Source organism: Brachyhypopomus gauderio, chromosome 2 (genome assembly GCF_052324685.1).
Source record: "Brachyhypopomus gauderio isolate BG-103 chromosome 2, BGAUD_0.2, whole genome shotgun sequence".
Taxonomy (NCBI): Eukaryota; Metazoa; Chordata; class Actinopteri; order Gymnotiformes; family Hypopomidae; genus Brachyhypopomus; species Brachyhypopomus gauderio.
Genome location: NC_135212.1, coordinates 47500295 through 47521308, shown reverse-complemented (window position 1 = coordinate 47521308; position 21014 = coordinate 47500295). Strand labels below are relative to the sequence as shown.

Sequence of the window (21014 nt, the reverse complement as noted above, 5' to 3'; positions counted from 1 at the left end):
ATATATATTATTATTAGTAGTAGTAGTTGGAGTAGGTGGTGGAGAACCAAACCACAGAACAGCGCAAACTATTGTCCCCGATCAAGAGAGCCAAGGTGATTGGTGATTAATTAAACAAACAATCAAATACATGGATGTGTAACATAAATGAATGAAATATCAGTGCAAAAAATGAATGAATGGTCGTTTTTTACCGTTTACTTGTTATATCCCTGCTTGCCATTTCCTGGTGGGTAACACATCAAATACATTTATAAGTAGCCGCTTCTTATTCCGAGTGTCCATCTACTACCGCTATGTTTCCGCTATCACAATGCGCAAAGGAAGCGACAGAACAATGTGTAAAAGAACGCGCAAAGCAAACGATACACGCGTTTTTAAACCTGTCCGTTTGGCCAGCACGAAAAAACATAAAGAACACAAGGAACACTCCGCGCCACGCTGGTGCGTCTGTTGCGCGCTGGAGCGCGTCCATATTTCACTATAATCAAAGCGAAAAGTTACGCGGCGTGGCGCCGATCCGCGCCCTTATTTACACACATATATACACAACACAGACAGCAGCAGCGTAACATCACACTTCATATGTGTCTCCTACACACGTGTCCGCACGTCTTTAGGGTACAACCATGCATAAAATGGTTAAAAGATACATCAAATCGCAAAATGTGTCTTACCGCTCTGCGAGTCTGTGACTATTAATTCCAACAGAGGTATGTTCCAGTAGCTGACAGTATGTCCCAGTAGCTGACAGTATATCCCAGTAGGTGACACAAGGTCCCCGAATAACTGTCCCCTCTCCCCGCCTCAGCGTCGACTAACTCGCGCCAAAATTGGACAACTCATGGCACCTCCGGGCATCACTGATCACTCACCTCGCCGAAGCAAAGCCCATAATATCCAAAAGGCTAGTATAGTTTATTGCTTTCACGGGTCTATGGTGCCCAGTTCGCCATATCCATATGCACATGCCGTTTCATTTAAAAATAACAAGTATTTATTGATAAATTCGGGCTGCTGTAGAGTAATCCCTGAGCAACATCCACTATGTGAACTCGCGTCTGATTAGTCTCGTGCTGGTCATTATCTGATTAAAATACTTCAAAAGTACGGGTCTAATACTACAGTACATAGTCAAAAATACTTGCAAAGTCGTCACCTTTCTGATTTTAAATGAGTGGTTATGAGTAAACGTCGTGTGCATTATCATTGTTTGCGCCATATGAGGATGAGCTTGAGGAGACCCATGTCTACCCCAGGTTACGCACGCGATGCTCTTAAGGACAAAGCCATAGTGAATGCTTGAACGCACGAGCGCTGTTTGACCAGGCCAGCTTACCGTCTGTCGCGCGCTACTAGGAGAGATTTCTCATGCTCATGGAAGGAAATGCGAACTTGAGCGCAAGCACGAATCACGAGGCCCATGTCTTGACATTTGCTTAGTATTATAGGACTTCAGTTATGTCAAGCGTTTTAACATACTGTATCTACTGTCAACTTAGATAACTCTTTATTAATAAATTCTTCTTTATTTAGACAGTACCAGGACGCTAAAATCCCCTATTGTTTAATACAAAATGAAGATGAAAGAAGACTAATATAGACATACCTCATCCTTACTTGGACTGCTCAGAGTGCCTTTGAGCAAGTTTGCATGGCTTTTCTAACCCAGATCTGTGTTCCACAAATCTGGAGTCTGTCACATGCGAAGTCAACAATTCATCATCTATTATCCATGACCTGTCAGAGTAGGGGGCAAAGCTCAAGAACGAGAGTACAGTTGGCAGACTGGTACCAGAAGACTGACTGGCATCACTGTGAATTATTTTTACAAGCGACATTGGAAACAGGGTCCTTGTATAACCAATGGCATCTCTCTCTCTCTCTCTCTCTCTCTCCCTCCCTCCCTCATCTAATTAGGACAGGGGCAGTTCAGATTGGGTTTTAGGGGCATGCCAGTGGCATGGTACCCGGATCAGACTTCTTTCCCTGTTTTGGCCACAGGGTAGTGGTAAAACATCTCTCCAGCGACATGTCCGGAAGTGTCTGTCTTTGGTTTTGAACTTAAACATGCTCCAAGCATTCTTCCTCGGGATGGAGAACATAAGGTGCCACGAGATGTTCTGAGGTGCCTCCTAGCCATTCCAGACCTCGTTCTGCTCTCATCTCTCAATTTGTGCATCTACCAAACATGCTGAACATCTTCTAGTAGTGCGTCACTCCGTCACACAGATGTATGAGAGTCTCATGCGTGGGGAGGAGAGGGGGGAGGAGAACAGATAAGGAGGGACAGTGTGGATTAAAAAGCCTGCAGCGTCCAGTCAAGTTAACCGACTCATTTATTAAGAGAACAATTCTTCAGACAGCCTGGAGCCCTACTGCCCGCTGTTCGAGACTTCCCAAGAAGTTTTAGAAGCATGAACGAATGTTATACAGCTGATTTTAGAGCACAATAACCCTGACAGGAATTCTGCCAAGAAAATCTCCTTAAGTGCTGTTTTAAATCATTTGAATGATTGATTGTGGAAACCTCATCTAGATGTCATGCACATGCAGGCTTATCATTAACTGTGATTCACTTGGCTCACTTTGATTTATTGCACCATAATTGAGCGACTGTTCATTGCTCTGTACTCTTCTGATGGCCTTTCGAGAATGAATTGCTATTTTCAATCAGTGGGAAGTGGATTGAGATGTTTGGTGTTTCTTCTCTCCAGTCAGAGGCGTTAGAGGGGAGGTGGAAGGTGGCAAACACCACATACTGCAGCACCACGGGGTGGGAACTCATAAAAACCTCCAACGCAGTAGTAGTGCTTTCTGGCAGAAAGATCTGAGCTTTTAGAACATTCAGAGCATTCAATTTTTATCAAAAAAGGCCATTTTAATTCTTCTGCAAATTGCTCTGACCCGTCCCACCCATTTACAAAAGAGAACTTTACAAAACATCAAACCAAAGGACAAAATTTTCCCCAAACAAGCAAAATTCATCATTGGTTTTGTTTTAATCAGCATTCGCCGTCACTGTCAAATCAGGACAAGCCCGAGCCCCCCCCTCTCTCTTCCTTCAGGCCGAAGGACCTCTCTCACTCCCTCTCTCACTCCGCCCTGATCTCTGAGTCATGTTTTGTTCACACACATGTGCCCTGCAGTGGTATGTCCATTGGTCATATATGTATGTGTGTGTGGCTGTCATTAAGGAGCGCCTTCAGATGGGGCGAATACGTCCGTGAGCAGGGTGAATGGTGAAGTGTAAAGACTCGGATATCCGTGCTGGGATTATTCCACACTGATAGGCTGGCTTGCACAATCTTACAAACTGCGGCGAAGCAGCCGTCAATAGTCATGTCAAATGTGATTTGACATGTAACTAATATAAAAGACCGTCTGTACTATTAACTCATGAATGGCACTAATAATTCATCCACATGGCTTGTGCGTTGGGAGTGCTCCCGGCAAAACAAATGGAACAAATAATCGGAGAAGAGCACGATTCTGACATACTGGATATCAATAACAGTGAGAGCGTAAGTGTGGGATGATGGCATCAGTGAAGATGTGTTCGGATATGACGTGGAAAAAGCTCTGGACATACCGTTACACAGCAGTAAAAGTAGCTCTTCCAATACTTCCAATGGGTCATTATCATTTTGCATATAAAACCATGAACTATTGTACTTCAGACACAGCAGTGTGACTATTTTACATTTGTGCAGTGTGTGTGTGTGTGGCCTTGTAGGGTTAGCATCTACTCTGATGGTTGTGGAAGTAAAACGGGCACAACTGTGTTTGCGTCCAGAAGGCAGAGAGCCACACACACTGTGCAGTGCAGACTACAATCTGTGCAGCCCTGCCGAATGCAGAAAGACAAGTGACCTCCAAACAATACTACACTAATATTTACTGGACCAGAAAATCAGCCTTTCCTAAGCCGCCATCTTCTTGGCTTTCTGTCTTTTTCCCCAATAGAAGGTGTGACATTTGTGGCAAGGAGGGAGTGAAAGTCACTAGAAACCACAAACATTTCATATTTGATGATTAATGTCTTCAACATGATCCATCAGGCTAACACTGAAGCACAAATTAAAATATTTAAGATAAAATACGTAAATAAAATATATAACCACCATTTACAGTTCCTAATGAGTTTTCAGAGGAAAGAACTACATATGGATTAGTCCCCCCCCCCCCCCGACTACACAGCGCTGTACACTGGAAATAGTCAAACCTTAAAACAGAAGAATTCAACACATTCCCAGCACATTCAACTTTGGCTTCTGCAAGCATTATAAAAATGGAGCCGTGACAAAGATGGAATTGTAGATATTTTGTTCTTGAGTGTGTTATATGGAAGCTGTTACTCATCCCCACAGATACGACATCACATAAACATCACATCATAACATCGACACAATTGCAAAATTCACAGAGATATTCACAATTTACTGAACTTACATCCACACAAATCGACCTAAGGATCAGAAATGCACCTTAATCAAATGATGCAGTATCCACACAGAATTGGAGTATAACAATGCAACTGAAATTCACCAAAAACATTCACCATCTAACATTCATCTAAATGCTAAACATCTGCTCATTTGTGCAAAGCTCATAGTTAACAAATTAATTTCAAGCTTACTTTTTTCTAGTTAACATCTTTCCTGTTTATAAACACCCAAATTCACAACCTGATATGACTACAGTCTACAGGTCTTTAGGCTGGCTTCATGCACTTAATGTCTTAATTTATATACTTACTGAATTCAAACTGACCATTAGGTTTCCTCCAAGATTTGACCTAATCTGTGTCAAGGAAATCCAGTGTCCTTTCAGTTCAGGCCTAATTACACCCATCATTTCTCATACATTCATCAGCAACACCTTTTAACTGCACGCTCATGCAGTTCCTTGCCTGAGGCACACATGTCCACAACTGGACTACTCCAATGTGTAATTTCCTAAGACAGCAAGACTCCCCTTGAGGCTATAAACAAGAATAATGAGACAACTTTTCAGTTATACTCCTTATCTGAATAGTGAAACCGTATTTCACAGTTACACTCCGTATCTGAATAGTGTCTCCTAGTTATACTATGGAGATGATAATCTGTACCTGGATAGTGAGACGACATTCTAGTGATACTCTGTGCCTAAATAGTGAGATGATTCCAGTCATACTCTATATCTAAACTGACCATGTGGATGTGACCCTTAAAGAGGTGTTAAAATCTTAACCAGCCAATTAAAATAAATTTCTAAAGAAACCCACAATAAAATGGTATATAAAATGTAACCAAATGTGCTGGAGGGCGTTCGTGACTTACAACGTTACAACTTTTGTTGTAAATATACGTGATGCTTTTTTGGGTTAGGGAAGTTTTTAGAGTAGGTTTATGCTTGGTCTTAGTTTGGTTGGTTTGTCCCTGCACAATATCGCTTCTTCTTGTAGCAAAGTCTGTCTATCTGGACAAGAGCGTCACATGAAAGGCTAGATTAACGATATATGCAGATTACCACCATTGTGTGTACATGCATGGAAATGATACACCACATCCTTTCAAGCAAAAGGTTTTAATTTCAACTCTGACATACATCAGTTTCTATAAAAAAAGACAAATGCTTTCTCCGTTTCTCCCCGTTATCTGTACAAAAAACAAAATCTTTCTGTACTAGGATATAAAAACCGCACACACACACACACACTCACACTCACACTCTCCTCACAGGGAAGGCCGAGATCAGGTACTGGTGCAGGAGCCCAGATAAACAACATGAGGGCGAAGCCAATTTCAGAAGTAATGGTGCAGAATGACTCCTCTTCCGTGTCTGCATTTTCAAACTCAGTACTCCCAAGTTAAAGACGGGCGTTTCTGTTGGGCCGGGTAGGGTGTGAACAGTGTCTGTCATGGGCGGGGCGGCTGGGGCACGTGGGGTCCAGGGAGAGGGGGAGGGGCTACATGGAGCTGACCTTTCCATCACATGGGGTAGTTCAGCACCACGTCCTGCTTGGCCAACTCCAACAACATGGGGTCGTCGAAGAACTTACTGATGCTGACGTCCTCACTCAAGCCCTGCAGAGGGCGCAAGAGATACGCAAACGGTGGGTCGGCGGCATGAAAGGGACACGGTCCACGAGCTGTTAGACAACAGCAGGACGCAACTGGGCTCACAGAGCCAGCGCATCACAACAGGAACCTGCTGTTTCACTCATACTGTTACACACGTCAAGATTTGTGGATGTCAAGAAAACTCTGGTCCAAATCTAGACATGCCCACTTTTTGGTACATTTAAAGGATGATGCATCACAAGCGAGTGTGTGTGTGTGTGTGTGTGTGTGTGTGTGCTTCTCACCTTGCGTCTTCGGGTCTTGATCATGAACTCTCTGGCCAGGTGAGGGGCGGGCTGGGGCTCCAGTGGACGAATCACGATGCTCTTATCCAGAGGGTCACCAGGAACAATCTGAATGGGGGGGGGGGGGGGGGTGCGATTCAGAAACGTCAGCAATGTAAAAGGGATGATGGGACTGAGAAACCACAAGAAAAACTCTAATCTCAAATGACAGACATTCACCCACACACAGCACGTGACGGAGTGTTAGTGAGACTAAAAGAATATGCTGACGGCACACTTCACTGCCCAAGATTAAACCCGTCAGAACACATATACTCACTCATTCACTATGATAAACACATGCGCACTCTGTCAACAACTGTGTGTGTGTGTGCATTTATAAGATATGCAATGACTGAATTTTCAAGAAACGCAATGACTTTTAGTTTGAAAAATGAATCTGGGATTATTTGTGGAAGGCAGATACTATTTCCTCTTTTTACAGGAGTGATTCTAGTGATTTAAGTCATTCCTGCCCTGAAGTCCACCTCTAGAAAACTCTCACTTTCTCCATTTCTTGGGTAGAAACTACATTTTTATCAGACAAGACTAAGTACATTTTCCACCCATTTCTGTGGAATTATTGGTCTGCCTCAAAAAGCACCTTTGACATAAGAAATAAAGGAATCATTAAAGCTTCCTGACAAATGAAGAAAGCAGAAATGATTTCTTACATTACCGTGTTCGTACATAATCTTTATTACCATTTTTGACTCTTGCCACTGAGGTGAGAACATGGCAGCTAAGTGATATTCATTTAAAAATTCAGAAAAGTAGATGCTTTAAAAGTACTGAATACTGAAGAAATATGTCATACGTTTAGGAGAATCTTCATTCATGTGTGTATATACCTGCCAGTGGTGGAAGACACTGAGGGCAAAGGCCTGACCCTGTGTGTGTGTTCGCAGGTCCGTTTCAAAGCCAAATGAGTCGATAGCAGGAATGAACGCCTTGATGGTGTATAGCGGTGAGCCTGGGATTGGTGCATCCTGGGTCACATGACCTCTGGAAGACAAAACACCACAGCATCCATCAGTGTGATGAATTTGAGCTCTCATTAATAGAGCTATTACTGAAAGAGAAAGCTTATTAATAAAGTGCTGCAGAGGTTTACTGCCCTACTGTGTGTGTGTGTGAGTGACAGCTAGCACAGTCAGCAGCATCTTAATGTTAGCATAGCGGTTTGTGAGAGTGTGTGATAGAATAATGCTGACTTCACATCTGCTAAGTCCAATGAGTGTATATGTGGGGGCGGTGTGTGTGCACTACCTCCTCCGTGCCAGTACTGTGTAGACTGCAGACACACAATCAGCAGGAGCTTGAACCTCCACAAAGTAATAGGGCTCCATCAGTCTGGGTGTGGCCTACAACCAGCCAATCAAATCAAAGAGCCATGGTTTGGCACAAAATCCAAGAGCAAGAGAAACCAAGGAAGTGTTCAAGATCAATAAATTGAGATGGATTAGAATGGAACCCATTCTAACTAATGGAAGCAGTGATGACTATGCAGGAAGAATGAATAAAAAGAGAGAGAGACAGAGGGAGAGAGAGAGAGAGAGAGAGAGAAGGAGAGCATGTGAAAGACTGCGAGAGAACGAGCACTCATGAGAGTGTGAGAACAGGAGAGAAAGCGAGCATGAGAGACCGAGAGAAAGACAGAGAGAGAGAAAGAGGCAGATGGAGAGAGACAGAGCATGAGAGAGAGAGAGAGACAGAGAGAGAGAGACAGAGAGTGTGTGTGTGTGTGTGTGTGTGTAGGCTCACCATAAGGAAGGCGGAGTAGACAACCCTGCGAGCGGTTGGAATGACCTGACCTCCTCCCCTGTGCAATGGCTCCTGGGCGATAACTGCATCCAGAATCTTGAACTTCACATTGCGGATGGCTACGGCAAACACACAAGGTCCACACTTACAAATGCTCCTGTCTGAGACCAACGTCCCACCTCCAGACCTCCTGGAGCAAGGACAACTCTTAGTTAGCTCGTGGTAGTGTGTTTGCTGCGCTGTGATGTAGGGTTTTGGACTTCTGGGACTGATCCTTACGTTCGTCACACAGGGGGCCTTCTCTAGTGCCCCACTGGAAGCCTTGCACGATGCTGTCCTTCACCGAGCCAAGGAGAGCTTTGTCCACCTAACACACACACACACACACACACACACACACACACACACACACACACACACACACGCGCGCATTAATCACTGTGAAAAGCAGCAGTTGTTAAGCACGATTACAGGTAATTCATGCAGATGTTTATCCATACATGATTCCCCTTCTTTGCAACACTGTGTGTTTATCCATGAAATATTTATACCCTGCACAAACACCGGCCTTATCTGATCAGCAGGACAGTCGTGTGACCACAGAACGGACGTGGGCAGGATTTCAATTCATAGCCAACATGTGACCGCGCTCATGGGTATCAGTGCTGCACAATGTTAGTGGAGATAAAACTAAACTAAAAACGAAACACCAGCACTCAAAAGGCCCGAATCCATTTACATGTCTCAGTACAAAAACATAAATGACGGTAGGTCTCTAAAATTAATACACAACCTGGTGCATGATGTATTTAATGTGTTAACATGCTAGCGTTCACGTTTTTGTACCTCGGAGGGCAGGGTGTCGTCTACCAAGATGTTGGGTCCAGTGGCGTCCGGCCCAAAAGCCCAGATCGATCGGGCCGCCAGCAAGTCCCAGTCGTACTTGGTCTGGAAAAACTCTCCCAGTTTCTTCCTAGAAAGAGCGAGAGAACCACAGCTGACACACTGAGAGAGAGTAAGACCAAACCACCACACACACACACACACACACACACACACACACACACACAGACACACACACACAGACACACACACACAGACACACACACACAGACACACACACACACAGACACACACACACACACACAGACACACACACACAGACACACACACACACAGACACACACACACACACACAGACACACACACAGACACACACACAGACACACACACACACAGACACACACACACACAGACACACACACACACACACACACACACACACACACACACACACACACACACACACACACACACACACACACACACACAGGACTGATTTGGCGGACACTCAGACCTGTTCCATGTAATCTGCACCACCTCGTTCTCAATGTCCTCAGCGAGGCCTTTCTCCAGGGGCTCAGCGATCATGGTGATCTTGTTCCTGTCAATCAAAACACAGCGCCGTTACGATGTAACTGCACATTACAGAGGAGCCAATACAAAAGACGGAGTTAGACCTGGTTTGTACTGTCTACTCAACAGACACGGTTCCCGAGACACACTGGTGCTTCTAACAGGCAGAAGCCCAGCTGCCTCCTGTGATTGGCTGTGGTGTGTAACGCCCACAGATGTTTCATTTACTTTTTATTGGGTGTCTCAGCGAAGCACTTGAGGGAGGACGTTTCCACCACAGTCTCGCAAAAGGTCACTACAGGGTCAGCCACCTGGGGTGAAAGGTCATTAGGACAGTGAGAACAGAACAGCAGGACTGAAACGAGGAGGAACAGCGTGAGAGACACACACACACACCTTGATGTCGATCTCGGAGTACATCTTCCTCAGGTCGTGCATCACACAGTCCAGATACAACTCCCCCGTCCCCAGGATCACATGCTCGCCTGACTCTTCCACCTGTGTACACACACACACACACACACACACACACACACACACACACACACACACACACACAACACACACACACACACATTAGTGAATAGCTAAAATCTCTAAACTGGTCTAAATGGGTCTCTCTTTGCAGGAGCTAATGTGTGAGCATTTGCTGCACGTAAAAGGGTGTGTGTGTGTGTGTTGTACCTTAGTCGTGAGGGAGGGGTAGCTCTTGTTGACTTTACGTAGTCCATCCAGCATCTTGGGAAGTTCAGAGGGGTTCACAGGCTCCACAGCGATCTTGATGACTGACGCAGTGTTGAACTTCAGTGGCCTAAAGATCTGAGCCTACACACACACACACACAGGTTTAACTGCAGTCAGTGTTGCTCCTCTGTTAAACTGCTACTGTGTGTTGTGGTGGCTACACCTGCCCCCCCTCACCTCTTCATTGCCCCGTGGTTCAGTGATGGTGGCTGTTTTCACAATGGGCTGGTCACACCCTTCGATTAGCACCCAGTTACCAGCAGGTACGCGATTCACCTCAATATGATACCTGCACAGACACAAACACACAAACACACTGCAACACCTGAAACAGCACACCTGACACAGCGGTCCGCTCCTCTGCCCGACCACGGAGGAGGCGGTTACCTGGCAACAGCGATCCAGAGGCGTCCCACGGTACAGATCTGGGAATCCTCCTCATCCTCCAGCGTGTAGTTCTCCCCAAGAACCTTCACGGGCTGGCCCGCCTGCAGGGTTCCACTCAGAACCCGGCCAAAAGCGTGGAACTGGACCCCGTCGTCCGTGCTGTACATCTTGGTGGTGTGACACATCAGAGGACCCTAACGAGAGGAAACAGACGGAGATACACACGGAGATGTGCATGCCTTCATCTATAATATCGGTACATCTCGGAACGTCGCATGCACTCACTCACACACACTTACGTCAGGGTCACACTCAGACATGGCCTCGCCCAGGTCAGAGTCCAGTCCTCCGGTGTAGCTGTGCTCAATCTTGGCTCTGGCGCCCCTCTGAGGAGACGAGATGTGTTGCACACACATGTCCACAAAACCTGAGGAGATTCACATACATTACACGCAAATATACACTCACTCTTAGACAAGAAAAGAATAATTTCTACATCTATGTGCACCAAACTCCTCGGTGTGCACCTCCACCCACTGCCCCCCCCCCCCCCACCTCCACCCACTGGCCCCCCCCCACCTGCACCCACTGGCCCCCCCCCACCTCCACCCACAGACCTGTGAACTCCCCGAAGAAGCGGTTACAGACGAGGCGTAGCAGAGGCCTGATGTTGAGTTTCAGCTCCTCCTTGGTCAGGTGGATCCCCAACTCATCCAGCACACGTGGCAAAGATGTGTCCACATCACCAACCACCTAGAGAGAGAGAGAGAGAGAGAGAGAGAGAGAGAGAGAGAGAGAGAGAGAGAGAGAGAGAGAGAGAGAGAGAGAGAGAGAGAGAGACAGAGAGAGAGAGGGGGGGGGGGGATGGGACAGGAGGTCATCAATTGTAAACAGTTGTAAGATAAAATGTAAAGCATTATAAAATAGAACCTTGAAAAAGCCAGAATGAGGAGACATAAATGTGAGTGAGCAGGACCTGTGAGAGGATCTTGTAGAGAGGCTCCAGAACGAACTCCACAAAGCTGCGTTGAGAGTTGCTGCTGGGGGCTTTCTTAGTGAACTTCCTCCTGATCGACAGACACCACAACCAATCACACAGGACAGCATTAGAGCAAATGAACCAATCCCATTTGAAGAGAGAAGACAACAAACACGTGAACGAGGCAGCCTCACGTTTTGGGGTTGAAGTAGATATCACCCCACAGTCTCTTTGCAAACTCATTGTAGTTTATGTCACCTGGAAAACAACATAGAAGAATTCAGTACGTAGAAATGGGTCATCAGTACACAAACATCTGTCTGTGCACGCGTGTGAGAATGTGTGTGAATGTTACCGTAGGTGTCGGAGTAGATCTTAGCGAACGATCCAAGCGTAAAGCAGATGCTGTATTGTGATGAAGCAAAACACACGTTTCCCAGTAGAGGAGACACCACCAGAGACTCGTCAGTGGTGTATGTACTGGGAGAGAGGGATGGAGGGGTAAGGATAGGAGAGGGAGATATGGAAAGAGCAATCCATGTCAGTAAGCTTCAGATTGTATAACAGATATTTGTTTTTGTTAATAAACCCTTTAATTCTTTTGCAACCAAACAAATTACAAACAATCTGTACACACCCTGCTTCTGAAATGCTTATGAAAAAGCCAATGCAACAGAGTTCAATGCACTGGCTAACTGAAGGATTAGGATCTGAAGGATCCTAATTTATGACTAATGTATTTAAAAATATTCAGTTTAGAAGGTTAAACAAGAAAAAAAAAGCTTAAAAGCCTGTTGTTTTGTTCACTGTTCTACACAGACTCTGGTGCAGTATTAATTGCCAATGTCACAATACCATGGTACTCCTACACACCACCCACATAGACCACCCCTACACACCACCCACATAGACCACCACTACACACCACCCACATAGACCACCCCTACACACCACCCACATAGACCACCCCTACACACCACCCACATAGACCACCACTACACACCACCCACATAGACCACCCCTACACACCACCCTATAGACCACCTCTACACACCATCTCATAGATCACCCCTACACACAACTCCATACACCACCCCATAGACCACCCCTACACCACCCCATAGACCAGCACTACACACCACCCCATAGACCAGCAGTACACACCAACCCATAGACCACCTCTACACACCACCCCCATAGACCACCTTTACACACTACCCCATAGACCACCCCTACACACCACCCCATAGACCACCCCTACACACCACCCCATAGATCACCCCTACACACCACCCCATAGATCACCCCTACACACCACCCCATAGATCACCCCATACACACCACCCCATAGATCACCCCATACACACAACTCCATACACCACCCCATAGACCACCCCTACACCACCCCACAGACCACCTTTACACCACCCCATAGATCACCCCTACAGGCTGAAGTACCTGAGCATGCCATTGACCTCATCCACAATGTGGCGGAGTTTGTAGTAGGCGTCGGTGGGCGGTAATTTCAGCTCCAAGATCAGCCGGTCTACTTTGTTGATGCAGATGGTTATAGCTAACCGCTCCTGTACTGCATGCTTGATCAGTCTCTCTGTGTTCAACATCACCTAGCACACACACACAGTATATAAACTCTATATATCATAAATATACACAGTCAAAACAAATGCAAGCTGTAGAATCATTTATATTTATAAACAAATATGTATGGAAAACATTTGTTCAATATACTGACAAATTACATTTTGCTACTTTTGTGGTTAAAAAAAGGAACTGGTCTGTGTTAGACACGGAGTTGTACTCTCAGCACAGAAATAAGTACTTTAATTATTACAGGTTTACTCTAGGCTCTACTACATTACAGGTAGGCCTGTATTACACATGTATGTAGCTCTATTACACGTGTATTTAGCTCAATTAAATGGCACTCTCAGCTCTATTACACGTTTATTTAGCTCTATTAAATGGCCTTGGCTTTATTACATGTATTTAGCTCTATTACATGTCCACTCAGCTCTATTACATGTGTATTTAGCTCTATTAAATGGCCTTCTTGGCTTTATTACATGTATTTAGCTCTATTACATGTCCACTCAGCTCTATTACATGTCTCTATTACAGTCTACTGAGCACTCAGTGGCTACACAACACATGGTTTTATAGATGTGATATTTGGCCAGAGACACAACCCCACTGACACTTTGTGAACACACTCACTCACTCACTGCCCCCCCCCATGCCCCCCTCCCACACTCACCCCCTCCGCAGCGTCTATGAAGAGCACAATGCCATCTGAGATTCGGATCCCTGCTGTTACTTCATCAGAGAAATTCACATGACCTGACAAAAACAAACAAAACAACAGCTCAGAAACTGCTTCGGAACTGTGTGTCCATGTGTGAAATCACACAGGTCTGTACTGGGGGTGTGTGAGGCTGTGTGTGTACCTGGAGTGTCCATGATGTTGAAAAGGTATGATTTCCCCCGAGAGTCAGGCAGCACCATGGTCACAGGTGTGCTCTTAATACCAACACCTCTCTAAAGAAAGAACACGCACGCAACCTCTTCAGTGTCACGGGCATTACGAGTTTGGCTGTGAAACAAGACTCTGCATTCTGAAGGAGAACTCCTTACCTCCTGTTCGGTGAAAAGAATATCTGTATACCGGAGCTAAAAGATAAAAAGAAAACTAAGCCTGTCAATGACCATCTAACTGAAACGATCAATGGAAAACTGAGTTGAAGTGACTGGTAAACCCAGACATACAGACACAGACTCACATCGCTATCGTCTCTTTTGCGGATTTCCGGATGAGTCTGTTCAATCAAACAGTCAACAAAGCACGTCTGTGGGAAGTACACAAACACAAACAAAATGACCATCTGACAGATTAAATACTTCAAACACAAAAATACTCATTTCAGTTCAATGCTTCTAATTAATAACATTGAAGCAGAATTGTTGCCAGAAGACTGTGAGTGTGCGATGCTTGGACATGTGTGTGTTCTGACCTTGCCGTGGTGCAAGTGCCCACACAGAGTGACATTTCTAATCAGCTCTGGGCTGTCCATCAGATCAGCAAGAAACCTGCAGAGGAAGCCAGAGACAGCCTGAATGTCTACATCTCCCTCAGACGGACAGACAGTGTGTGCAAAGTGCCATAGAGAGGCACAGTGATCACGTCTACTCACTCCATGTCAAAAACTGTAGCAGGAAGCTCCTGCTCGATAAGAGAAAACTGCTTCATCTTTACAGGCTTTATAATGGGCTCTGGAGCAGAGAGAGAGAGAGAGAGCGAGACAGGGAGAAATAAAGGATTATTTTCATCTATCCATCCATCCATCTCCCAGATGGACATGACCTCACCAGGGAGGCACCCAGGGGGCATCCGGACCAGATGCCCAAACCACCTCAACAATTAATATATTAATAAATATTTTTACATATCAGTAATTAAAATATGGATAAATTCAACACTGCGTGTATTTACCCGTAAGCGGCTGTGTGTCCTCCTCCTGGACGATGGTCTCCACCTCAGGCCCATAGACCTCCTCGGCTGTAGGATAATACTTCTTATCCTCGTGCAAGACCACCTCCATTCCTCCACCATCGTCATCACCATCCACCTGGTCGTCGTCGTCATCATCATCATCTCCCTGCAGAGGCCACACACATACACGGCATCATTTAACATCCACGGAAAGGCTGCACCGTACACGGCATGCACACACAAACATTATATCATAAGTAAATAAAGTCACTGCCTAAGGTTGTTTACCTCAACTGCATCTCTGTCCTCTGCTTCTACTTCTTCATCTTCATCAGAGTCCAGCTCTGGGCCGATGTAGTTTCCAAACTCGTCATATAGATCTGCCTCCATGACGCTTTGGTCTTGTACGTCTGGGTGTCAACAGCACCTCTACCACCCTGACCACAAAGGACAAGACACACACCCATCGGTTTATGGATCGGCAGCTGACCAACAGTTTAGGTGTTCGGTATCTCTGCAGGAGTTTCAAATTACACTATTCACAAAATGTGAGGAATATTCGGCTTTTGGGTGAAATTTATGGAAAACATAAAAGTAGGAAAGTAGGACATTTTAATTGGAAGCATGCAATGGTGATTTCCTCATTTCTATTTATTGAAACAAAAGCTAACAGTGGTGGGTTTACCCCAACAAAAAAATGTTAACATCAATAACTTGTCATGTGCCATTGAGGATCAATTACAGCTTGACATCATCGTCTCATGCTGTTCACGAGTCGATTTATTGTCTTCTGGAGCACAGCATCTCTCGTCTTGAAGGGCCCTCAGGTCATTGAACTTCTGGGGTACAGAGTTATGAGCCTCTACACGGCAACCCAGCTGATCCCATTGGTTCGATGGACACAGGCCTGTGTTTTTCATGCACAGGCACAATGACTGGATTACTGATGTTATTCAAGTAGTATGAGCTCGTCACTGCACCACTCACAAAGTGCCTCTCACCTGCCTTAAATGTGTCTGGAGTTGTGTGGCATTCATCACACAGTTCCACAGGACACCGTTCACAATGAAACTTTCTGCATTTCTGTGACTTTTCCAGTCTCTCTGTTGCAACCTGCTAATGACAGTGCCACTCTAAACTCCACTTCTGTCTGCCAACATCCCGTTTGAAGCCTCGCAATGGGGATGTACTGTTGATCAATTAGTGTATAATGTCTCGTCTTGGTCTCATGATGTTTAAATGTGAACAGCATGATGGGGACTGTTTAAATACCAATACTAACTGAACCAGGAAAGGTATCGGTCGATTCATGGATCAAACACCTGTTGTATTTTTGCTGTTAAGCTCCAACAGCAAGTTGTGCAAAAACACTGAGAGTTAAACGACTCGTGTGAAACTGGAGCACAAAGAAAGAGTCAGCGACAGCCAACGCGGGAAAAGTGTGTTACATTAGCTAGCTTAGAGTTCATCTCGTGTATTTTGGAAACAAAAACTGAATCTTAAATGACTCCAGGCGGAATTACAGTGATCAAACTACCGCTTTTGCACCACACGTCCACCGGTCACCAACCAGGATGATTGATCTAGCTAGCAGGCTAACCCGTTAGCTTAGCTGTGCGATACATGCGAATGAATGGACCTGCGTCATAGCCGACCCAAATAAACGTGTAGTTATTTCCCCGTGAACCGCGTGCAAATCGAGAGCGGTTTGTATGTTCACCTGTAAGTTTACGGCACCCTCTGGGTCGAGTATGAATCCGTGAGACGTTTGTGTGTCTCGATTAACTCTTTCCAAAGCGCACACCGCCGGGTCCTCGCGCGAGCAAACGTAAGGCGGACGTTGTTGACGTCACGGGAGAGTTGTCTTCACATTTGCCTTATTGAAAATATGCTGCGTTCACGCGCCGGTGTAGCGCGTGAAAAAACAGACAGGAACTTGTAAACAAAAATCACAATCACACCGATAAATTTTATTCAGAAGGCTACAGATTTAACTCACAGATCCGTTTTGCCATGATTTATTTGACTGGCACACTGCTTGCACGCACCAGGCAAATTCTTCAGACGAGTACAGTATTGAATGGACAAGTTCATGTGGCCTATAAAAGAAACCTATAAAAGACCCTGCAGGGAAATGTAAGGCAGTGTCTTTCACTGAATAGCTAAGACATTTCTCTCTATTTTACACCATTTTTTTACATCTCTTTAAGCTTGACCATCAGAGCTGGTGGCATAAGCTATAAAGGTTCTCAAACCAAACTGTATCACCCTGGCCTTTAAATGGCTGCACGTGTTCTTCCAAATCAGCTATATGCCCATCACATCTACGTGTCAAAATTCAAGACAAAGGTATATCTAGAAAAAGTCTATTTCGGGTATTTGCGCACACAGCATGACTCACACTTACTAAATCAATACAAAATGGTGGTGTGGTGGCAATTTGTATTAACCCTATTGCCAAGAGTCATTAAATGAATTGCAATTAATTTCAAAGTCATTCCGTCATGAAAATGACCTCATCACAAAAAAGTACTGCAATACAGCCACTTTATTTTGGACCTATAACATGCCCTGCTAACATAATTTCAGTGATGATCTAGTTAGCTCAGGAGAAAAGGTTAAAGAGGACAGGTCAGCTGATTAGACGGGTTGCTTTAAAAGGGAAGTGGTGCTAAAGTTTTCTTCTGTTAACTGTGTTACCTCCAAAAAAAAACACGTGCAGTCATCACTGCATTGCATCAAAAAGGTTTCACAGACAAGGACAGAGCCCCAATGAACCATTTATCCAATCAGCAAGGACTACAAGTGGTTCAGTTGTAGTGAAGAAGGCTTCAGGGTGCCCAAGAAAGTCAAGCAAGCATCAGCACCGTCTCCTAAAGAGGATTCAGGTATGAGATTGGGTCACCACCAGTGCAGAGCTTGCTCAGGAAAGACAGAGAGCAGGTGTGGGTACATTTTAGAGTACAGTGAGACAAAAGCTTTTGGAGGATGGGTCGGTGTCGAGGGCAGCAAAGAAGCCACTTCAAGAAAAACATCATGGACAGACTGACATTCTGCAAGTATAGGGACTGGACTGCAGAGGACTTTTATCCGATGAATCCCCCTTCAGACTTTTTGGGACATCTTGAAAAATTATTGTGTGGAGAAGTAAAGGTAAGCCCTACGAGTCCTGTGTTATGCCAACAGTGAAGCAAACAAACAAAAAACCCAGAAACTCTGATATACTCCAAGCACTCATTAGTAGAATCAGAATGGGTTGCCATCACTCAAGATTTTGCTCAGTAGCTGATATCCAGCAAGCTGAGGCAAATTGCAGAAGTCTTAAAGGATTGTCAACAATGTGAATATTACCGTAAGTCTTTTGTTACTGGATGTATTTGTTAATAAAAAGAGAAATGTATGGAAGAGTTGTAACTGTATTAAAATTGTAAAGCGACCTTGGGTGTCTAGAAAGGCGCTATATAAGTTGAAACATTCATTCATTCAATGTTTATAATTGTACATTATACCATATAAACATCTGACAAAAGGTTCTTAAACTGAGGCAGCAGCCAAAATTTGTGCCATTCTCAAAACATTTTTTTTGCCATGACTAGCTTTGCTGAAGCTTTCCTATTGCGCCCTCTTGAGGAGATGGGATGAGTTGCATACATATCCACGAAACCTGAGAAGAGTCACACACATTGCTTACAATTAAACGTATTATTTTACCACGATGTAGACATGGGTGTACTTGGAATGATCACAAGCCTATATGGTCAAATGGGAAGATATTTTTATGATCACCAACAAAACATTAAACAAGATGATTACAATGCACAGGGTCTAATCAGTGTTGATTTTCAATACAAAAAACCTCACAATGACCAGAGACATTTTTCAACAACAAACCAAATGAATACGTCTTCGGTGACGACCACTCGACTTAACCACGTCACTGGAACTGCCACAGGAATTGGATGTTGGTGAAATAATCTCTCTTGTGAATCTCCAAACCTCCTCAGCCCCCTCATGTGTACATCATCTATGTTTACAGCAGTCACATGAAATATATTTGATATAACAACCATTACTTTTACCCCATCACATACAAGACTGTGGGAAGTAGGGTTGTGAAGAGTGCTACAGCGCCCTCTAGAGGACCTGCATGTTCACAACTTAAAAAAAATCCCTTACTTGAAACATGTTCATGGCCACATGACTGATGGGTCTGAAGTCTGCAGAATCATATAAAACTGCACCATATAAACTGACCCATATAAAACTCTACATGCTACAAATCACAAACCGAACTTGCTTCTGGAATCTTGCAAAAATCCCAGTTGACCTCGCAGTGCCTGTGCATGTGCTTGTATTGGGCTTCATGATGTGACAGATGCAGACAGTTCACAGCCCACATCTCCTGCACTGCACACTTAACCACTCCCTCTTGTTTTGTGCTTTTGTGGGGAAAAAAACCCCAACCCCTCCTGTTTGTTTATTGTACATATTCCCCTCTTCCTTATAAAAACAAACATTCAATGCCAGCCTGCTGTAGCCCTGCATGTGGTAACGGCCCAGACACACAGCCATGAAATCAGAGCTGTCAGCTGTCAGATTCCTCGGTGCCCCAAGTTTATCTTGGCCTCACCAATACTTTAAAATCCCATATATTTATAGTAGCACAAAGTGGTCATTTGCAAAGGTCTTCAGATATTCTGTCAGTAGCTGAACCTCATCTCAGCATTTTTTAGGTCTTTCCCTCCTTGACAGGTCTGAATGTCCCGGTCACTTCTCTTTTGTGTGAAAGGACGTGCATCCACATCGTATTGTATAAACTACAGCTCTGTTTGGACCGAACTAATTCTATAATACTATATTGGCTGAAACTGAATGCTTTCGACAGTTATTTACGTAACTAGTTAGCTAAGTAGCTAGTTTAGTTACCCATTTGACTCATGCACAAGGTATGAATATGTTTTCCTTAACAGAATACAAAGAATTTTGCAAACTGCAGATATTTACTGGAGGGTCGTTTATATTTTACCTGCACATTTACGCCCAACCGGGAATTTGTGTACGAAAAACAAATACCTTTTAACAAGCAAGTGTTAATAAACTAGTCAAATCTTGCACTTGCGTCACGCCTGTCCCCCTGAAACGTTACAATATGACTACTGCATGGTTCCAAAACCTGTGGTTTTACATGCTTCAGTCTCCTGGCTTATGTGTATATCACCAGGCATTTCATAACCTGAATATGGGCTTATCTACTTTTCTGTAAAAGGCACAAAATATTGAATCGGATATTCATGATCAAAATGTAAAATTCATATTATAATATAAAAAAGCTCTTAACCCTGTAAAGCAGGGGTACTCAACTAAATTTGTCCGCGGTCCAATTTTGGCAGATACCTGTGACCTGAGGTCCGGTGCGGCGGGGGTGGCGAACGTAAGTTGTTGAGGGGGGGTGGCAAACGTAACACTCGTGACGGAGTGTTTTTTCAATAGCCCTGAAATAAATGCTCCGGTTTTTTTTTTGTTCCGTATCCAGTTAATCAGGAATGAGATTGGGTCCGGACAGGACTGCGTTCGGGTCCGGATCCGGACCGCGGTCCGCCAGTTGAGTACCCCTGCTGTAAAGCCTTCCATATCATATAATATGATAAGTGATATTTGGACCCACCTCTTTCAAAAGCTATCGCCAGGGGTGGATCTACCGGGGTGGCATGGGGTGGCAAGTGCCACCCTAAAAGGAAGCCTTGCCACCCCTGCTGCCACCCCAGTTGGCAGCAACAAATTAAAAGAAAAGTTATGGCCATTTGACATTTACGAGCGCAAATCTC

At 44.6% G+C, this 21014-nt stretch overlaps 2 protein-coding genes across 10 annotated transcripts in view; both read right to left on the bottom strand.

Annotated features, from left to right (window-relative positions):
- gjc1 (gap junction protein gamma 1) overlaps nt 1–1779 on the bottom strand; it is a 17957-nt gene extending 16178 nt beyond the window's left edge. For 3 of the 9 annotated variants that reach the window (XM_076997102.1, XM_076997103.1, XM_076997106.1), the window contains exon 1: nt 678–1295. The gene's annotated coding sequence lies outside the window, so the exon portion shown is untranslated. Of the gene's footprint in view, nt 1–194; nt 630–677; nt 1296–1609 lie in introns of those variants that run through there. The other 6 variants (XM_076997098.1, XM_076997107.1, XM_076997108.1 and 3 more) reach the window with 3 other exon arrangements.
- Nucleotides 1780–5555: 3776 nt separating this feature from the next.
- eftud2 (elongation factor Tu GTP binding domain containing 2) lies at nt 5556–17059 on the bottom strand. The gene is made up of 28 exons (XM_076997097.1): nt 16910–17059; nt 15478–15626; nt 15190–15355; nt 14891–14969; nt 14711–14786; nt 14480–14545; nt 14334–14369; nt 14147–14237; nt 13957–14039; nt 13140–13306; nt 12037–12161; nt 11876–11939; nt 11679–11769; nt 11320–11455; nt 11002–11129; nt 10703–10896; nt 10493–10604; nt 10256–10396; nt 9968–10069; nt 9800–9882; nt 9513–9599; nt 9002–9128; nt 8435–8522; nt 8156–8274; nt 7661–7755; nt 7243–7396; nt 6353–6460; nt 5556–6071 (listed from the first exon to the last, which is right to left on the bottom strand). Exons 2-28 carry the CDS (start codon nt 15577–15579, stop codon nt 5976–5978), a joined length of 2916 nt encoding a protein of 971 aa, XP_076853212.1. The 5' UTR covers nt 15580–15626; nt 16910–17059; the 3' UTR covers nt 5556–5975.
- Between the last annotated feature and the right edge of the window lie 3955 nt (nt 17060–21014).